This window comes from Uloborus diversus, unplaced genomic scaffold, assembly GCF_026930045.1.
Source record: "Uloborus diversus isolate 005 unplaced genomic scaffold, Udiv.v.3.1 scaffold_15, whole genome shotgun sequence".
Lineage (NCBI taxonomy): Eukaryota > Metazoa > Arthropoda > Arachnida > Araneae > Uloboridae > Uloborus > Uloborus diversus.
In genome coordinates, this window is record NW_026558209.1 from 2238819 (window position 1) to 2257418 (window position 18600).

The following is an 18600-nucleotide window of genomic DNA, read 5'->3' on the forward strand; positions in this document are numbered from 1 at the left end:
GAATTCCCGGAGCGTACGAACCCTGATATGTTAAAGAAACAAATACAAAAAAAAAAAAAAAAAGTCTTGCTGAAAGTTACATGCATGATTTTCCCATACAGATATTTATTCAAGTAGGCTCAGGGTCAAAGGAGAGGGCATAGAAACTGAATAGCTTTTTATATAAAAATTCAAATGTGAATACTAATTGTAATTCACAATGTCTTGCATTGTAAACTACGTGACATAAAGCAAATTCACGCAACGAGTTACTTCAAAATAATTGCTTTATGCTGCAAGACATTGGACTTACGAAATTTTTGACTTAATTATAATTAATAAAAAAAAACTTTAAAAAATCATTAAGTGTGAATTTTATTTAGTTCTATATGAAAAATGTAAAACATTTAATCTTAAATGTTAATAATTTAAGTTCGTAACAAAATTATACTGAGTTAACACACTATGTGCATAAAAATATTGGACCAAAAATGTTGATATTTGGTACACAGAGTACTATGGTAAAGGGTATCTTATAGAAAACATTTTGAGTTTGTAGGAGAAAAATTAAAAGAGCTATGGCACGTCCGATATTCTGGACTTATATTTTTGAAATCAATATTTCATATACAAAAACGATAGAATACCGAACAAACTTCATTATAAAATTTTTTACAAACAATTATGAAACATAATATAAGCGTTTGAAACGATTCATTAAAGATTATATATTTTTTAAAAATCAGGAAAAAAAAAACTCGTTTTTCAGATGAAAATTCATGGTTGGAAAAATGAGCCACTCTCTATCTCTCGATCCTTATATCTCAGTGTTGTCAATCCCAAAACGAAAAATGATTTCACAGATTATAATAAGCAGAATGTAAAGAGTCAACTACAAAAAAAAATCAACTATTTAAATCAATTATTAAATGATTAGCAGCTGTTTAAAGTGTATGTCCGGTATACCGGACACCAGGTCTGAAGGGGTTAAAGCACCTCATCTTTCTCCAAACCCGAGACCCCTAGGGTTGCTGGCCGAGCGCCTTACCGACTGAGCTATTCGGGCAACAAAAGCTCGAGTTACTGATGCGACAAAAAATGCAATCATTATTATTTTTGATTTAATTTCAAATTTTTGCTGCTCCACTTCCATTAGTCATAGCGTGACGTCATATAGCCTATATCCTTTCTAAATAAATAGACTATTCAACACAAAAATAATTTTTCAAATCAAATCTGTAGTACCTGAGATGAATGTATTCAAACAAACCAACTCTTCAGCTTTATATTATTAGTATAGATTTGCTTTAGAATGATTAATTTTACTTTTTAATTATTTATTTATTATTTTAAACTAATAAAAAAACGTTTAATGTAGTTAAAATTAGGATTTTACATTGAAAATGCATTTATATTCCACAAAAGGCACAAAATAGAATAACTATTTAAAATTGGCATAAAATAAAAATAAATTATTAAGGTTAACAGTTTTTAACCAGATATTCAGCCTAATATCGGGTTCCCCAAAGCAGAATACCACTATATTTGAGACTTACGTCACAGAACAGATGCCTGAGCTGCAGAACAATTCTGTTCAAATCTGAGAGGAAAACTCGAATTTTCTGCAGAAACTGCAGATTTTCTACAAATATCTTCCGACTCAAAATAGAATTTTTCACAAATTCGGCAGCTTTTCTAAGATTAGAATTACAAGAAAATTTAAAATTCTCAGAAATTACGATGATTCGGCGGAAAGCTTGCGAAAATTGTAGAATTCGATAAGTCATCTGCAGGAAGTTTAGATTTACTTTGAACTTGAGGAAATCTGCAGAATTTGTACAAAATTCTATCTTGAGTTGGAAGATATTGGTAGAAAATCAGCAGATTCTGCAGATTTTGTGCAAAAATTATATATTTTAAGTCTGAAAAGATTCTGATTTTTTTTAGTGTTTTGGTTCCCCCTATTCCTTATTTTTCCGAAATCGATCTTCACCACTGAAATTTCCTCCAAAAACGTATGTTTTGGAAACATGACGACATCGAAACACGTCCATCGTCGAAAATTGTGTGCGTTGTTTGAGATTTCAATCCTTTTGCATCATGAAAATATTTCAATTATTTAGAAACTTTTGAAGTGTTTTATTATTTGCTATCCTAACTTGACTCATTTTATTTATTATTTTAGTGATTTACTTATTTATTAACATTATTTTAATTGCTCCTTCAAGCCATGCAAAATTACCCCTCCCCCCCCAAAAAAAATGTGGTTTGACACCTAGGTTTGGATTTTTATAGAATTTCATATGCTTGCTTTTTCTATGCATTTGAGAAAGCAAATAAAATATTTTTGGAGAATCTCAATCGGTTTTGGTTTCACAGAAATGCATAGCAACATGGTTTTAAAAACTGAAAAAAAAAAAAACCTTTCTGTTTGAAACAATTTTGGTTTAGGGCTCCCGATTAGTGGAAAAGGTCACGTTGGTTGCTTGTGAATACAATGCTTTGCAGTACTTGCAGAACAATTTCGGTCAAATGATTTTACGTTTCAGAACATCGTCAAGTATTCTGCTTTGGCGATGGGGTTGGAATTTTAAAAAAATTTGCATACATTATAAATCACTCTTCAAAAGAAGCTAAAATTTCTTAAAGAGAAAACTACTTCACAAAAATGTCTCATTGTGCAAATGAAATGAGCAATATATGATAAAATCAGGGGTGATTGTGAGTTCATCAAAAAATACCTGAGAGTTTCAAAGCGAGAACGGGGGGGGGGGGGGGGGTTTAGTCTTTGGCCCCCTATTACATAAGTGCACCTTTGCCATAGTATTAAATAGTTGCCATAGTATTAAATAGTTCTGAGTCAAAATAGTGTGTGTACATTTGATTAAAATTTTAATGGGTTACAAAGTTACTTTTGAGCTGGTGTTATACAAATTATCTTGACATTTGTCCATCTTAAGGGATAGGTGCCCATCTTAAGGCTCTTGCAGGTATATTTGATGAGTATTATATAATTTAAAAAAAAATTGCGGAGGTAGAGAGATAAAAACATAACAAAAAAAAAACATAATTCCGGTATTTTCGGACATAAAAATACCGGAACACAATCACCCCTGTAAAATACATGTTTTTATTCACTTCTGTCATTAAAACAACGAGAGGAATCAGGAAAAGAAAGACTTTCTCAAAAAAAAAAAAAAAATCCTCTCACCTTTTATGTCGAACCTGCTCTTGAGCGAGATGGAGAAACAAAAACTACGAAGGTTGGCACAGGCTGCCACAAAGTCCATGCACACGTCATCATCCTGAAATAAAGGGGAAAAGTATTAAACATTTGCCACTGCATCCAATGCAATCAACCTCCGAGTACGTAGAAGTGTAGGCAAACAAAAAAATTTCAGAGATTTCCACACAAAAAAAAAACCTTGTCAAGTTTTTTGTTTCTACAAATGGACTGGAATGGAAACCGAGAAGAAATTTGCACCCGTCATACGATGACAGGTGATTTTCTAGATTAGGTAATATGATTAGGAAATTTTCTTTAAAAGAAAAAGATTAACCCCTTCAGAGCTGGTGTCCGGTACACCGGACACACACTTTAAACAGCTGCTAATCATTTAATAATTGATTTAATTAGTTGATTTTTTTGTAGTCGACTCTTCACATTCTACTTATTATAATCTGTGAAATAACTTTTCGTTTTGTGATTGACAACACTGACCTATAAGGATTGAGAGATAGAGAGTGGCTCATTTTTCCAACCAAGGATTTTCATCTGAAAAGCAAGGTTTTTTCCTGATTTTTTTAAAAATATATAATCTTTAATGAATCATTTCAAATGCTTACATTATGTTTTATAATTGTTTGTAGAACATTTTATAATGAAGTTTGTTTGGTATTCTATCGTTTTTGTGTATGAAATATTGATTTCAAAAATATAAGTCCGGAATGTTGGACGTGGCATAACTCTTTTAATTTTTCTCCTACAAACTCAAAATGTTGTCTATAAGATACCGTTTACCATAATACACTGTGTACCAAACATCAACATTTTTGGTCCAATATTTCATGATTCCGACTGAAGGGGCTAACAAAGTTTCACCATTATGATTTTTAAAATTAAGTCTCAGACTTGGCTAATTTGTTGGCAAGCAATTTAAAATTCCCAACCTGGGCCCTGTTTACAGTAAATGTGTTTGGTGATAAAACTGAATATCTTAATATCAATCTGCTACATTTAGAGATTTCTCAAATCCATAACTTTCCCCGACTAACCCCCCCCTTATAATCTTCCATTACTTTTAGAATGCACAATGTTATCAGAAAAACATACACTTTGCGCATGTTTTTGAAAACCCAAATTAAAGCAAAATAGAACTAACTGGGTTACAATTAAAGCAACCTATGACTTTTTAAAGTCAACCCAACTTTTTGGACAATTTTTTTTTGCATAAAACTTTTATAAATTTAAACTAAACACTGGTGATCATTAACATTTTTTTTTTTTTTTTTTTTTGAGTGGTATTAGTTAGTATCGAACCAGATGCAAATAGATTAACATTTTAAAGCGGAAGTGGCAGAAGGACAAGTTTGAATTTCGAAATTCATGACTTCTGCTGGAAACTATCCATCACTCACAAAACACAATTTTCCCAGAAAAAAATACATTTTTAGCAATCTAAATTGGAGTTTTGTAAAAATAAAATTGCAATCATATGGCCAATTCTTTGGACAATGAACATATGCTTCTAAAAAGTAGAGAAATACAACAAGCCGAGCTACTATTGCTTAAAAACAATTATTGTGAGCTAATAAATAGGGCCATTTCCATGGACACTTTCGACCCCGGAAAAAATCTGCCTGTCAACGCATTCCGGTTATTTGCGGAGTTTATGTGGAATCTTTCTACTCCTGCTAGCTTCTGGAGTGAAAGCGGTGTTTTTACCCAGAATGCATTACGCGAAACAAGTTCGTCCAACGAGGCTAATGGGTGATGCAATCTGATTTTGAAATGCGTAAAAAAACTGGGACTAAAGCCTAAAAGGGGTAAGAAACGGCTAAGGTGTGTACATTTTACACCTAACCTAAAATTTGGTACTTATGTACCTTCTAGAACTCGAAATCCATGAGTAGTTGTCAATTTAAATGAATTTTGAGGATTTTTTTGAAGAAAATCATGACTTTTCATGATTTTCAGCAACTTTCCACGCGTGTGGAAACCCAGTCAAGTGCCAGTTTTCAGTATCACAATATAAAATACAAGAAGGGTTAAAAATAACGGTTAACACAAAATTATTGGTGTGCATGAGGCAGAATCACCTAGTAAATAAAAATGAGTGAGTTTTAAGGAAGGGGACGGAATTGCATTTCAAAGTGCATAAAAAATCCTAACTTATGCGTGAAATCTAAAAAAAGGCCAAAATGTGTAGGTTTTATCCATAAAACTTGGTAGAATTCAGAATCCATGACCAATTTTTGAGCATTTTTACTAAAAACCATGATTTTCCATGACTTTGCAGGTACGCGGATACCCTGCAACAACGAAAAATCGCGAATCACGTTTTTCAAATTCGACGATTTGTTGTAGTACTCAGAAAAGGCTACCTGCCGGTTATATTTACTTCAAACGAAAGTTGTGCACTTAAAGTAAAGTAATTAAAACACTGAAAATAACCAAACGCATCATATGGGAAAAAAAATATTGTTTTAGCTTTTCACATTCATTAGTTTAAGCATGATGCCGACGATATCCCAGCATGACTTTCAATGATTTTCACCAACTTTCAAGGCAAGGAAACCCAGTCAATTGCAAGTTATGACAGGGTGCAATATCACAATATAAAATACAAGAAGGATTAAAAATAATGGTTAACACAAAAGTATTACTGTCCCTGCGGCAGAATTAATCAGGAAATAAAAACGAGCGAGTTTCAAAGGAGCGGATGGAATCGGATTTCAAAGTGCATAAAAAATCATAACTTGATGCACATAATTGTAAAATGGCAAAAATGAGTACGTTTATCAGTAAAATTTAATAGAATTCAGAATCCATGGCCAATTTTCAGTTAGCTTGATTTTTGAGCATTTATTACTAAAAACATGACTTTGTAGATATTAGAGATGAGACGGGCTCAGCCCAGGCCAGAGCTGGGCTCGGGCTCTAGAACCGAAAATGGGTTTCGGGCTCGGGCTCAAGCACAGATATTCAATCGCCAATCTCCATACAAATTCAGAGCAAATAAATATTTTCCTACTGTGAGAAAATGAAAGGAACATTTAAATCAGTTTAATCAATGGCAAATTTACCCCCCTCCCTCCTCAAAAAAATAAATAAATAAACGCTTATTTATAGTTTTTTTTTTTTTGCGATTACTATTGCAATATATCATACTGTTAATGCATCTGAAGTGGAGCATTTTGAGAAAATTTAGAAATTTCTGTTAATGAAGAACATTTGACGTAACATTTATTATTAACAGTCAGACTGTAGAAGCGACTACAAATTCAAAGCAAATAAACATTTACCTACTGTGAGAAAATGAAAGGAACATTTAAATCAGTTTAATCAATATGAAAATTAAACCAAAAAAGAAAAAAAAAAAGAAATTAACACTTATTTATAGTGTTTTTTTTTTGCGATTACTATTGCAATATATCATACTGTAATGCATCTGAAGTGGAGCATTTTGAGAAAATTTAGAAACTTCTGCTAATGAAGAACATTTTTCATTAACAGAGAGATCATGTCAGACTGTAGAAGGCTCGGTTTTTGATGCAAGAAAGTCTCCTTCGGGCTCGGATTTTGGTCCGAGACAATATCACTCGGGCTCTCAAAAATGAGCCCGAACTCATCTCTAGTAGATATGCGAATACCCCGTAACAAGTTACTCGAGAAACATCGACGGCAGATATACAGACGAAAATTGATAACTTACGATGTTTAAACGAAAAGCCGAAGGGCTAAATTTCGTAAGTCAGTCGACAATGTTACATGCTTATACGAGCAGAGATAATACCACACAGTGGAAGGTGCAGAATCAAATGTCAATGTGAAGAAATGAACATTGGAAACGTGTTAAAATCTTACCAAAAATGTATTGGTCCATAGTAACTAAAATAAATAGACTGACAAAAATAAGTTCTTAAGAATAAAACCCGGCCATAAGTGGAGGCGGAGTTCGCAACTCCCCGACACCTATCGGACCTAACTCACGAGAGGCTGACGAACACAAAAGAAGAGAGAGAGAACGATCGGAATCGTTCACTATTTATACTTGCCTCGTTTGCATAGGATCGGGCATCGAAGGATGCCAACCTAAAACGGAAACTTTACACGTGCCGAAAGAGTCGAGAAGTTAATCTCATTTGAATGAAGTCGATTTTACATTACATTAGGAATGAGAACGCGGTTAAATATCGTTTACCGATGTCTATCAAAAATGAATCACCTTGTCCCAGATGAGCACTTGGTCGGATTCCTTGGCCCTCTTCCACAGGTGTCGCACACTGGCATCGAACATGTCCCCATACTGCTTGAGGGACAAGATGGCGTGATCTTTCATCAACACCTCCGGTTGCTTGCTGTTGCTGGGCACTGGAACAGTTTTTCATCATTTCACAAAAGTTTGAAAAAATGTCCAACAAGAGTCAGTTTCATTCAAAATAGCAACCGCCCGGTCGTGGCACACTATAATTTGTTAGAAATAGAATTTCTACAAACATCTCTACACTTACTTTTGCCCACGTAACTGAACTTCGGACTAACGATCCGGGTGAATCGGAAGCTGGCTGTCGGATCGGACGCGACGGACTCCCGCCATTGGCTCAGCAGGGAGGCGTCTCTGCCACTCAGTGCATCCTCATTGGTTGCGTGGACCTGAGGGCATTGACAGGGGCGGCAAATAGGGGGGTCGAGAGGGGGCGGTCGCACCCCCAAATGTTTTGAGAGGAATGATAAAAAATGAGCAAATCCAATTTACATAAACTGCAAATCAATGTTTAAGAAAAACAATCTTGCTGGTAATGGTTGATGAAACTCGACACATTTCCAGACATGAGCAAGTGTTTTCCATTTCTTAAATAGCTAGAAATTCATCAAGCCTTTACTAGCCTTTTCAGAACAGAAAAAAAAATGATGAAGAATCATGGTTAATTTCAACTAAAGACGTAATTTCCTCATACGGGCTAAATATCTCGTTCTTGTGTGCTCCGTATAACGATGGTTATGAGAGGCCCGTGCAGTGGTGTGGCTGCATGATTTTCACAAGAAAATGCCTTGGTATTTTTAATTTATTCTTACCCTCATGTTTTAAAGTGTCTATTTATCACTTTCTTCAGCTACATACACATTTCAGCTGCTCAATGCATAATATACTTTCATATATACTCTTCAAAAATACATGCTATTTTAGAAAAAATATCTCACATAAATAAATATCTTTTCTGGGGGCTTTTTAACTACGCAATCTCCCCCCTATACCATGATTACTTGAATACTTGCTATTAGCCGATATGTGTTTTGTTCCATACTGAGGTATTTCAAAACTCGACCCCCCCAACTGTAATGCTGAAATGCCGCCCCTGGGTATTGATGTGAATACTGACGAGGATGCTGATTGCCGAAGATGCTCGGCTGATCGTAGTAATAGATTAGCGAGCGGTATTGGGATGAGTTTAACTAACTTGCTAGTCATATTTAATTAATCTTTTACCTTTGGCTTCAGTTAATAGTTTATACAATTATATTTACCTTTTTCTCACGTGTTAATAAATTTTAGTTTATTTTAAAGAAGTCTCTTCATCTGTTATTCACAGAAAGTGGATGAAATGTTAGTGCTTCCACTAACTCTGCAAGAAGTATTAAAGTTAATAGGTGATATCATTCATCAATGGTATCATAATTCCGCCAGTTGGCGGAGAAATAACATGTGTGATTCAAGAATGTGAAACTTTCAGTTATAACGTCCACTTTTTCATGAAAAGTTTGGCACGCCGTAAGAAACTGGACAAAATAGATGAAATTGAACAAAATGAAAACCCTGTGATTTTCTGTACAATTGAAACATAAAACAATAGCTTTGATGTCATAGGGAATTTTTTACATCCTATTACCAGGGTATAAAAAAATCATATATTTACTTTTTCAACTGAAAAAATATGATTTTTTTTAATTAAAATCACAATTTAAAATTTTATTTGAATTAGATTTTTAAAAATACTATTTTGACAAACTTTTAGATTTTAGTTATGAATTAATTTTGTTGTATAAACATAAATGCAAGTGAAATCGCTATTTAAAAAATATATAGATAGAAGGGCATTTCCACATAAATTCAAAACTTTCAGATATTTTTGCGGCAAAATATTTTTGATTTGGATGAAATTTAGTAGGTATCATCGGTGTTATCTAATTCTACAATTTTTAATGCTTTTAAGCTCTTTGTTAAGTGTGGCAATACCTCCTAATTCGGTACATTCGATTCGGACACCCCGTATCACTGTAATAAAAGACATAAACATGATGTAAAACACTTTTATGTAAATGAATATGATACAGCTGAAATTTAATTTAGACGGCGCAATACTATGCAATAAATACAGAAAATCAAGGGAAAATAAACATTGGCTAGTGCTTCAATAGAGAAGCCAAATGAGAACTAAATACATTTTTCCCACTAAAAATAATAAAAGATAACAATTTAAACAAACAATAAAAGAATAGTTTAAAAAACTAAAAAAAAAATAGTCTTTTGTAGCAAAATGAACTAAAAAGTGAAAAATAATCTTTGGATGATAGTAGTTGACCAATCACTTCATTTTAATGTAATACGAAAAAGTGAAAAATAATCTTTGGATGATAGTAGTTGACCAATCACTTCATTTTAATGTAATACGAAAAAGCGTGGGGTGCTGTCTATTTACATTTTTGCTTGGACAACAAATGGAAGAAATTCAAGACAACTGATAAGAAGCCTCCCACGCTTTTTTGTATTACATTAAACTTAAGTGATTGGTCAACTACTATCATCCAAAGATTGTTTTTCACTTTTTAGTTCATTTTGCTACAAAAGCCTGTTTTTTTAGTTTTTTAAACTATTATTTCATTTTTCTGTTTTTTAGTCCTACAGTTGAAATATTTATTCAGAATTGACGAAATTATTTATAAAACGAGTGCGATGTAATATCTTAAAGGGCATCCTGATGGGAAGCTACTGTGAGTCATCGATGTATGTTTGCGGAAATCATATTTATATTACTTTGAAAATTTGAGATGCAATTGAATAAAAGTTTTGTTCAACAATGGTCTGATCAGCAATGAATTTCCAATGGAAGGCTCATCTAAATTTTGGCATGAAATGAGTTAAAAACAATCATATTTCATGTTCTTGGAACATTGGAACAAATTTTGTCCGATGCAGAAAAATCATAGGTTTTTGTAGATATTTTCAAATAATTTTTGCGAGCATTTTTTAATGTATTTTTTTAAATTTTTCCTTTTTCACATTGTTGGATTTATGCCAAAATATTGATTAAAATTGGAGGAAACTAACCATTAAAAGAGTTAGTTAATTGATGTGATTATAGAATATTGCATTGTCATCGGATCCGAGGTCGCGTGCCACATTTCAAAAGAATCCGATCGCAGGAAGTGGGCGAAATTTGAGCTGCAAGATTCTGTTACAAGATACATACATACATACAGGGGAAGCTAATAAAAGCATGTTAATTAAACATAATTGCATTAGTGTATTGCATATTAATAGAAAAAAACAGGTTTTTTTATGGTCAAAATATTAAAAAAAAACGAAATAATAACCAATAAAAGTGACACTAATAAAATTCAGTTTAAAAACATTTGTCTTATTAGAATTTTATGAAGTGAAATATAATGTGAAATTTTTTCTTCACCAATTCAAACTCGAGTTGCATTTTTAATTTAAATCTTTGGGTTTGCTCAAAACCACACTGACCTGCATCCGGGAGATTCTTCCAGGAGAGTGGCTGGGGCCTGGGCCTGGTCTTCCAGAGATCAACCATGGTGTTCAGGTACTGGATGTCGTCGGAGAACAGCTGGAACACAGAGAATGACTCTTCCGTATCAAATTGTATAAATCCATCAGTTTTAATGAAGTCTTGTCCCTTAAGGAGCCTCCGCAACTTATTTGAAAGTTTAAGCATCAAATTTGTGAGTTTTTAACGAAAGCCCAGATAGCTGGGTTGGGTTCAGATCAGGGTTGGCAAAAACCCGTTTTTTTTTTTAAAAAGCCCATGGACCCAGGGTTTTTTTTAAATGAAACCCAACTAAAGCTGGGTTTTTAAAAAAGAAATGTGTTTTTTTTTTGTGTTTTTTTAGGGAAAATGTGGGGTACTTGTAGCGTAAGTATATGGACATAGCGCAAAAATTGTCTTGGGGTAAAAAAAGCTGAAAAACTAGTTAAAATCCAGTGTTTTCTGAAGAAAAGTATTAAAGACGACAAAACCCAAGAATGGTGAAGTTTCAGATTTTTTAGTTTCCATGATTACTAACAGTTAAGGCAAAGTTACTTCTCAAGTGATAAAATCATTTGTTCGTTTCAAAAAAAAATCCATTGGGTCCAATTTGGCCAACCCTGGTTTAGACACTATAGTGCATTCAGCAAGGCAGCTAGTTTTTTAAATAAAATTTGTTTTTAGGTAGATTAGTTTTTAAATAGTCTGCTTCAGAACGTAAGTATTAAGTGGCGAAAGAGGAATCGAAAGGAAAAATTGCTCTCCGTTGCCTGAATAGCTTCAGAATATTAACTAAATTAATTTAAAGATTTTTCCTCTTTTACAAACAGTCTAAATTACAATGTATTAAAACAAAATGATTGAGCCTTATTTGATCATTTTAGAAAAGAAATAAATGGCAGCCAAACAGCAGGAAGATTTGGAATTTGTAAGAAGCTGTACAAAAAAGTCATAAAACATTTTTCAATTAGTCTTTGCGTGCCACTGTAAATGCTCTTACATGACACACTGTGGTATCATACTTGCCAACCTTCGAAGAAAAAAAAATAGGAGATTCCACTAGAGGTATATAGGTGATTCACCAGCAACATATCTTCACAACAGAATTATTAATTGTGCTTTTAAATAACATGAATACTAAATTTAAAGTGAAATGGGGATTTTTCGCAGATTAAGGCTAATTGGTAGCAGCAAGAAAAACATACTGCAAAGAAAAAACCTAATAATAAGTAGTGGACTTGCTTAAAGTTCTGTACATTCCCCAGTCTCTTCCAGAAAAGTAGCTACCAAAATTTAATTCCTAAAATCCAAAAAAAAAAAAAACTCAATACATAATGAAAATAATACATATAATAAGCAGGTATAGGGTAGCACATGTTAAAATAACTTCAAACTTTCAAAATAATTGAAATATTCTCAAGATGCAAAAAGATTGAAATCTGCTGCAATTTTCGGCAGAGTATGTGCTACATTGAACGTGCAATGTGGAAAGCTTCCAAAAAATTAAGTTTTACTAACAAAGGTATTAATTGGAAAAATTCCTATTCCCTGACATTAGTAGACAAGGGGCGCCAACTATTGAGAAGAAAGTGAAACTTTTTGATGATTGACTGAAAAAGGGGAGAAAATAGGAAAAAACGGGAAATCGGGAGATGGAAGCAAAAAACGTGAATCTCCCTCGTTAAAAAGAGTAGAGTTGGCAAGTATGTGGCATGCATGCCAAGGGCTGGCCATTCCTCCTTCAGATGAATTTGGATTATTTCTGGTCATGCAATGCGTTTCCTCATACATCAGATGCCGTCGGTGGGTGGGGTTCATCGTATTGTCCCGACTGCTTCTCAATTTTGTTTGTCTCTTCAAAATTAGTATTTTTTGTTTCATATCATGGGTAAATTTTTCCCACCTATTTCGGAATGTTCGAATGCACCACAACCTTTAAAATAACGACCGTGATATTTTCTTACTACGTTATTTCGAAATGAAAGTTTTTAAAGACAAGAACGTTTCATTGTAATTGCGACGAGAAAGATCGTTCGGCTCTGAAAGTACTAAACAATTCACGAGTGACGGATATCATCGCTCGAAAGCGACGGCATTCAGTACACAATATCAGTTGTGGAGCGAAAAATATCAACTTTAGATCATTTTCGAACAAAAGTTTAATAAAAAAACCAATGGCTCTTCAGGGTTCGTACTCAATTTCAGAAATAAAAAGAAGGAGTTTTGGAGGAGTAAAATGAGATTTTGAAGGAGTACTAATGGGCTAACCTTAAGTGATGTTACTTTGCTTTTTTAATATATTTGACTCCCTTCCCCGTTGTTACCAAGTGTCACACTTCACCTTACTACTCCTCTTGTCACATGTCACTTTAATATAATAACTAAGTGATGTCACTTTTTGACACCCTCTCTGTTCCCCTTGCCACAATTTCATGAACTCGTCCCCCCCCCCCAAGGCTTAACGTCACTTGTGGATGACCCTTTTCACAATATCGTAACTGCAATTTACTAAACAATTGTTTTTTTAACACAATCACTTAATATAGTACATCTACTTATGTATCTTTAAACATTTAAAAAAAAATTAAACAAACTCACTTTTGCTGCTGAGAGTGTGGTGGAGGGAAAAGCAATAATCATAAAACTTGAAAAAATAGCCAAGCACCATTTAAGCATGAAATGTCTTAGTCGTCTAATAATATTTTCACCTTAAACTTTTATGACTTCTGTGATTAATTTGTAAAGCACATGTTTACGAAAAATAGAAATATACGAAATTACTACATCAAAATCGTCCTTATACCTTTGCCCTAGTGACGATGTTAAGTTGTCGATTGAAGTATTTTATGTTACTGTCATAGAGGAAAATTATGTAGCCTTGAACTAAAAAAGAAGGAGTTTTGAAGGAGTCGGAACTAAAATGGAGGCGTTTGAAGGGCCCTTCCAAAAAATTTTCTGAATGAAGGAGTATTGGAGGAGTTTTGAAGGAGCGTACAAACCCTGCTCTTTGCTAAAAGAAAATAAATAACGAAATGCGGGTACCTTGTTGAAGAGCTTTTCGGGGTCGTAGTCCGTGGACTTGGCCCAGTCTCTCGTGGACACTCTGGCCACGTTTCCCTTGTCGTTGGCTTCCAGGGACTGTTCGCCTGTGGACGAGAGACAAGTCATTTCACACGTACTGCATGCGGAAATATTCTGTTATAAAGTTTAATCATTTTTTAAAATAGAAATATGAAATTAACATTCGTTAATTTAAAATGAATTAAATTGAAAGTTGAAAGAATTTTTAACGGAAGTTGACAAAAAGTTAAATATATTTATTTAAAATCTTTGAAGCATTTTGTTAATGCCGTCAAGAGTTAAGAAATACTACTAAAGTTCAAAATTCATTTTTTATGTCCATTGTCTGTGGTAAGAACAAATAAAAAAAAGTTTAAATTGTGAAAGCATTTAAATTAATTTTTTAAAAAATCTTCTACAAAAATTAAAAAAAAACCCAAAAGTGGGCTAAAATAATATGTTTTTTAAATGGGTTTTTTCAAAAAGCCCATTGGGTTCAATCAGGCCAACCCTGGTTACTTGATATAATGGTGCAAAGTAGGGAAAAGCTGCACACGAGTAAAGCTTCTGAGGGTAAGGTCATTTTATGAGAGAATGAACAGAATAAACCTTAAATTTACCACGATTCCATAAATTTCTTTAAAAAAAAATTTACATCCTTCAAAATAGTAAAAAGGGGGGAATCGAAATCCATTTCGAGTATACAAAGTCTCGCAGTAAAGTACAAAAATGGAGTATCTCCGAGAGGCGACAACATCTCAAACAGACATGTGACCCAAACAGTATGACAATACTGAAATTGCTAGGCTGTGTGAACTAACACAACAATGTTAGTACATTTTACTACAACTGAAAGCTCTCCCATGTATTTTTGTATCTATACTTTGATTGGATGCATGAAATTCACTGCAACATGTTGAATTTAACTTCCAAAGCCCCTTCTTTTTTTTTTTTGCATACAGTATTTTGCTCTCTCAAAAAATACTGAATTCAGTAAAAATACTGAAAAATCACATGTCTGCTCAAAAGAAGAAAAAATTGTAGGCGGCTCGGAGATCAGAAGACTACGACAAATGAAGCACATAAAACACGTTCGTTGCGTGTTTTAGATCGTAATTCTGGAAATCTGAAGCTTATTTTTGTGTTTTAGATCACAACAAGGTAAGTCCAAAAAACAAACAACTTCCATTTACAAAATTCGTGACAATATTTACTTAATTCAGGATCCGCCACATCAGGTGACACTTCTTCGTCTGCATCTGTTTCCCCGAAGAGTTGGCTGTGAAAAATAAAAGTTTTCAATAATCAATTATGTGTTACACTTCTACTTCTTCACGACACAATACAGGAAGTAAGATATGGAATTCAAAAACAGAAAAATGTCGGTCGCAGATCTTAGAGACTACTAGAACTCGGATTTTAGATGTCCTTTCTGATTTAAAAAATCATGATTTTTTCAAATATTTTAAAAGACTTAAAAATTTCAGTAATTAACTTATTTGCATTTACAGATTTAATTAATCTTCAGAATGACATATTTAAAAGTTACAAAATTATATTGGATGCATTCAGAGTTTACCAATATATATTCAATATTTATTTTGAAAATATCATGATATTTTGATATTTATTTTTTCAACTACGATATTTTCATTATAAAAATATATTAATCATCGTAATATTGTTCATTTACTATTAAAAATAACTAAAAAGTTATGTACTATATTTTAATGATGTATTATTACATCATAAATATAACAAACTAATATAATATTCCTTTTCTATTTTACATTCATAAAATTATAAGTAATGTAACAGTTTAATTTCATATTAAAAAGGCCTAATTAAATATTAAACAGTGGTCGGAGAAAAAGAAAATGTCTCATGAATATGCACCGACCAATGTATATTTTTTATTTCTGAATCATATAACTGTGTAAAAGTCGCTAACAGAAGAAAAATGAGTGAAACAGCGAATGCTAAATGAACTCCATTAAAATGGATAGAAATGTAAAATGAAATGTTAGATATAAATAATGAAAGAAATCTTAATTTTAAGTCTACATATTGTAATTATAACATAAGAAAATAGAGATTTCAGGATGCATTTACTATTTTGAAGACTTTAGTTTGTTCTTACTGAAAATATCGGATATTTTTGATATTTCGGAACCCTGGATACATTACATCACCAAAAAGAGTTCAAACGAAATTTCATTTTGATGTACCGTTGAACCTCGTTAAAGTGAAATTTAAGAGACCGTAATAACTATTTCAGGTTAACTGGATTTCATCTTATCCAATAAATTACTAAGTGATTGTTAACTTGGGAGACTGAACAAGTATTACAGCAACCTGGTCTAATAGGATCCGGGACATCCAAATAAATGAAAGTACAGATTTAAAAATAAAACTTTAATTGAACGAAGGTACATAAACAAACCACTGTACACAGTACAAATGTTTTTTGAATTCAAGTGGTTTAATGAGGGTTTTTGCTGTAGATGTTGAGCCATTTTGCAGGTACAAACTTTGACTGTACTACACCATTAATACAGAAAATTTTATAGTGAAAAATACTTTTACGCTGTTGACTTAACTTGAATCAAAACATCTTTGAAAACCTGCATTATTTGAAACACTTAAAAATCGGCAGGATTATGACAGAGAAAGTAACTTATGAAGTAGTCTTTAATCAAGATCAAATCCTTCTTCAACTCGATAAATGGCAAATTTAACTTTAATGCAAATAAAATATTTAATTAAACAGACTCAAAATCTTATTTATTAATTGATTTTTTTTTAAAATTACACTTTGAAGGATTTTTATCAAACGACAATGATTGTCTTTTGTTTAGAAATCAATAGGGAGAAAAGGCAGAAATGGCGACATTTAGAAAGCTCGTCTATTCCTGTCATCTTTTAATGTCAAACCTCTACATTTTTTTATTTATGTGCTTAAACTCATTTACACTTATTTTTCCTGTTTTGAAACACTTAACAGTTAATTTTTTGCTTGCTTTTGCCATCACTTGGAAAATAAGTGTTCACAACTTCAGCACTATGTTGTAAAAATGAAGCACAGGTGTCTCTTGTATAACGAGGTTAATTTGTACTATTGTGCATTGAAACTGTGTCATGACACTGTATTTATTTATTTGAATTATAATATTAAATTTAAAAAATTATGTATGCACATAACACAAATCAGGGCAATATGTACCATGTTGTATCAAAACCGCATTACATAAAATTTTGAAATAACATAAATCACAGCACTGAGTACAGTTCAACATCATAAAAGGCATAGTTTCATAATAGCAAAGACATTGTTACAAAACATCCTTTTTTTTTAAAAAAAAAAAAGGAGATAGAAAAAGCTAGATCAACTTCTCTATTTACAAAAAGTAAAACACATACTGTCAGAAAAAAATCAATGCTTTTCAGCAGCAACGCAATTCACCTGAGCTACAACAATGAAATAAAAAATAATACATAAAATAAAACAAAAATTATTCCATTGCTAAACTTGATTTGTTATTTGTTCAAATTTAGCTTATGATGGATCATAAATGAGCGAAATTGAAATTCAATTTTTAAAAACCCTGTTATATCAGAACTAGGTGACATTAAATGCAAGTTTTGTACCCAGCAATATTGAATCCTCTGTATCGAGTCATATGAACTCTGTGTTATACGAGGAATACCTGTGAACAGACCGGGCCATAACCAGACTTTTGTTTAGGAGGGGGGTTTTACCAAACACATTTTTTGAAACATTTATAGGGTCTATCAAACTTGGTTTCATGTGTATTCTGTTGATTTTTTGGTACAATAGATTATCTAAATGGAAGGAGAGGCTGTTCCTACAAAACGACATATTGTTACGTAATAAATGAATTTCTCAATGACTACCAGAAGCACACAGTGAGTTTGTACAATTTTTCAGTCATGCTCATTTCATTTCCCAAATGAAATTGAATTAATAACATACTTGCCAACCTCCGAAGGAATAAAAACAGGAGATTCCTCTAGAGGTATATAGATGATTCACCAGCGACATATCTTCACAAAAGAATTATTATATTATGCTTTTAAATAATATGAATACTAAATTTAAAGTGAAACGGGGATTTTTGACAGATGCAAGCAAATTGGTAGCAGCAAGAAAAATATAGTGCAAAGGAAAAACCAAATAATAAGGAGTGAATTTGCTTAAAGTTTCATACATTCCCCAGTCTCTACCAAAAAAGTAGCTACAAAAATTTAATTACTAAAATCCGAAAAAAAACCAAGCAATATATAATTAAAATACAATATAAAATAAGTAGGTATAGGGTAGTACATGTTAAAACAACTTCAAACTTTCAAAATAATTGAAATAATTTCAAGATGCAAAAGGATTGAAATCTGCTGCAAATTTCGGCAGAGCACGTGCTTCGTTGAACATGCAATGTGGAAAGCTTCCAAAAAATTAATATTTACTAAACAAGTTACTAATTGGACAAATTCTTATTCTCTGACATTGGTATACCAGAACAGGGCGCCTATCTAGTTGATCTAGTGAGAAAA

The 18600-nt window shown here is 32.7% G+C and overlaps 1 protein-coding gene across 1 annotated transcript in view; it reads right to left on the reverse strand.

The window, feature by feature from the left end:
- Nucleotides 1-18600, reverse strand: part of LOC129233017 (SUMO-activating enzyme subunit 2-like) — a 64456-nt gene that overhangs the window by 27007 nt on the left and 18849 nt on the right. The window contains exons 7-11 of the mRNA XM_054867098.1: nucleotides 15243-15307; nucleotides 14011-14114; nucleotides 10950-11049; nucleotides 7428-7573; nucleotides 3191-3284 (exon numbers count right to left, since the gene is read on the reverse strand). Of these exons, the coding sequence (XP_054723073.1) occupies nucleotides 3191-3284; nucleotides 7428-7573; nucleotides 10950-11049; nucleotides 14011-14114; nucleotides 15243-15307 (509 nt within the window). The remainder of the gene's footprint in view (nucleotides 1-3190; nucleotides 3285-7427; nucleotides 7574-10949; nucleotides 11050-14010; nucleotides 14115-15242; nucleotides 15308-18600) is intronic.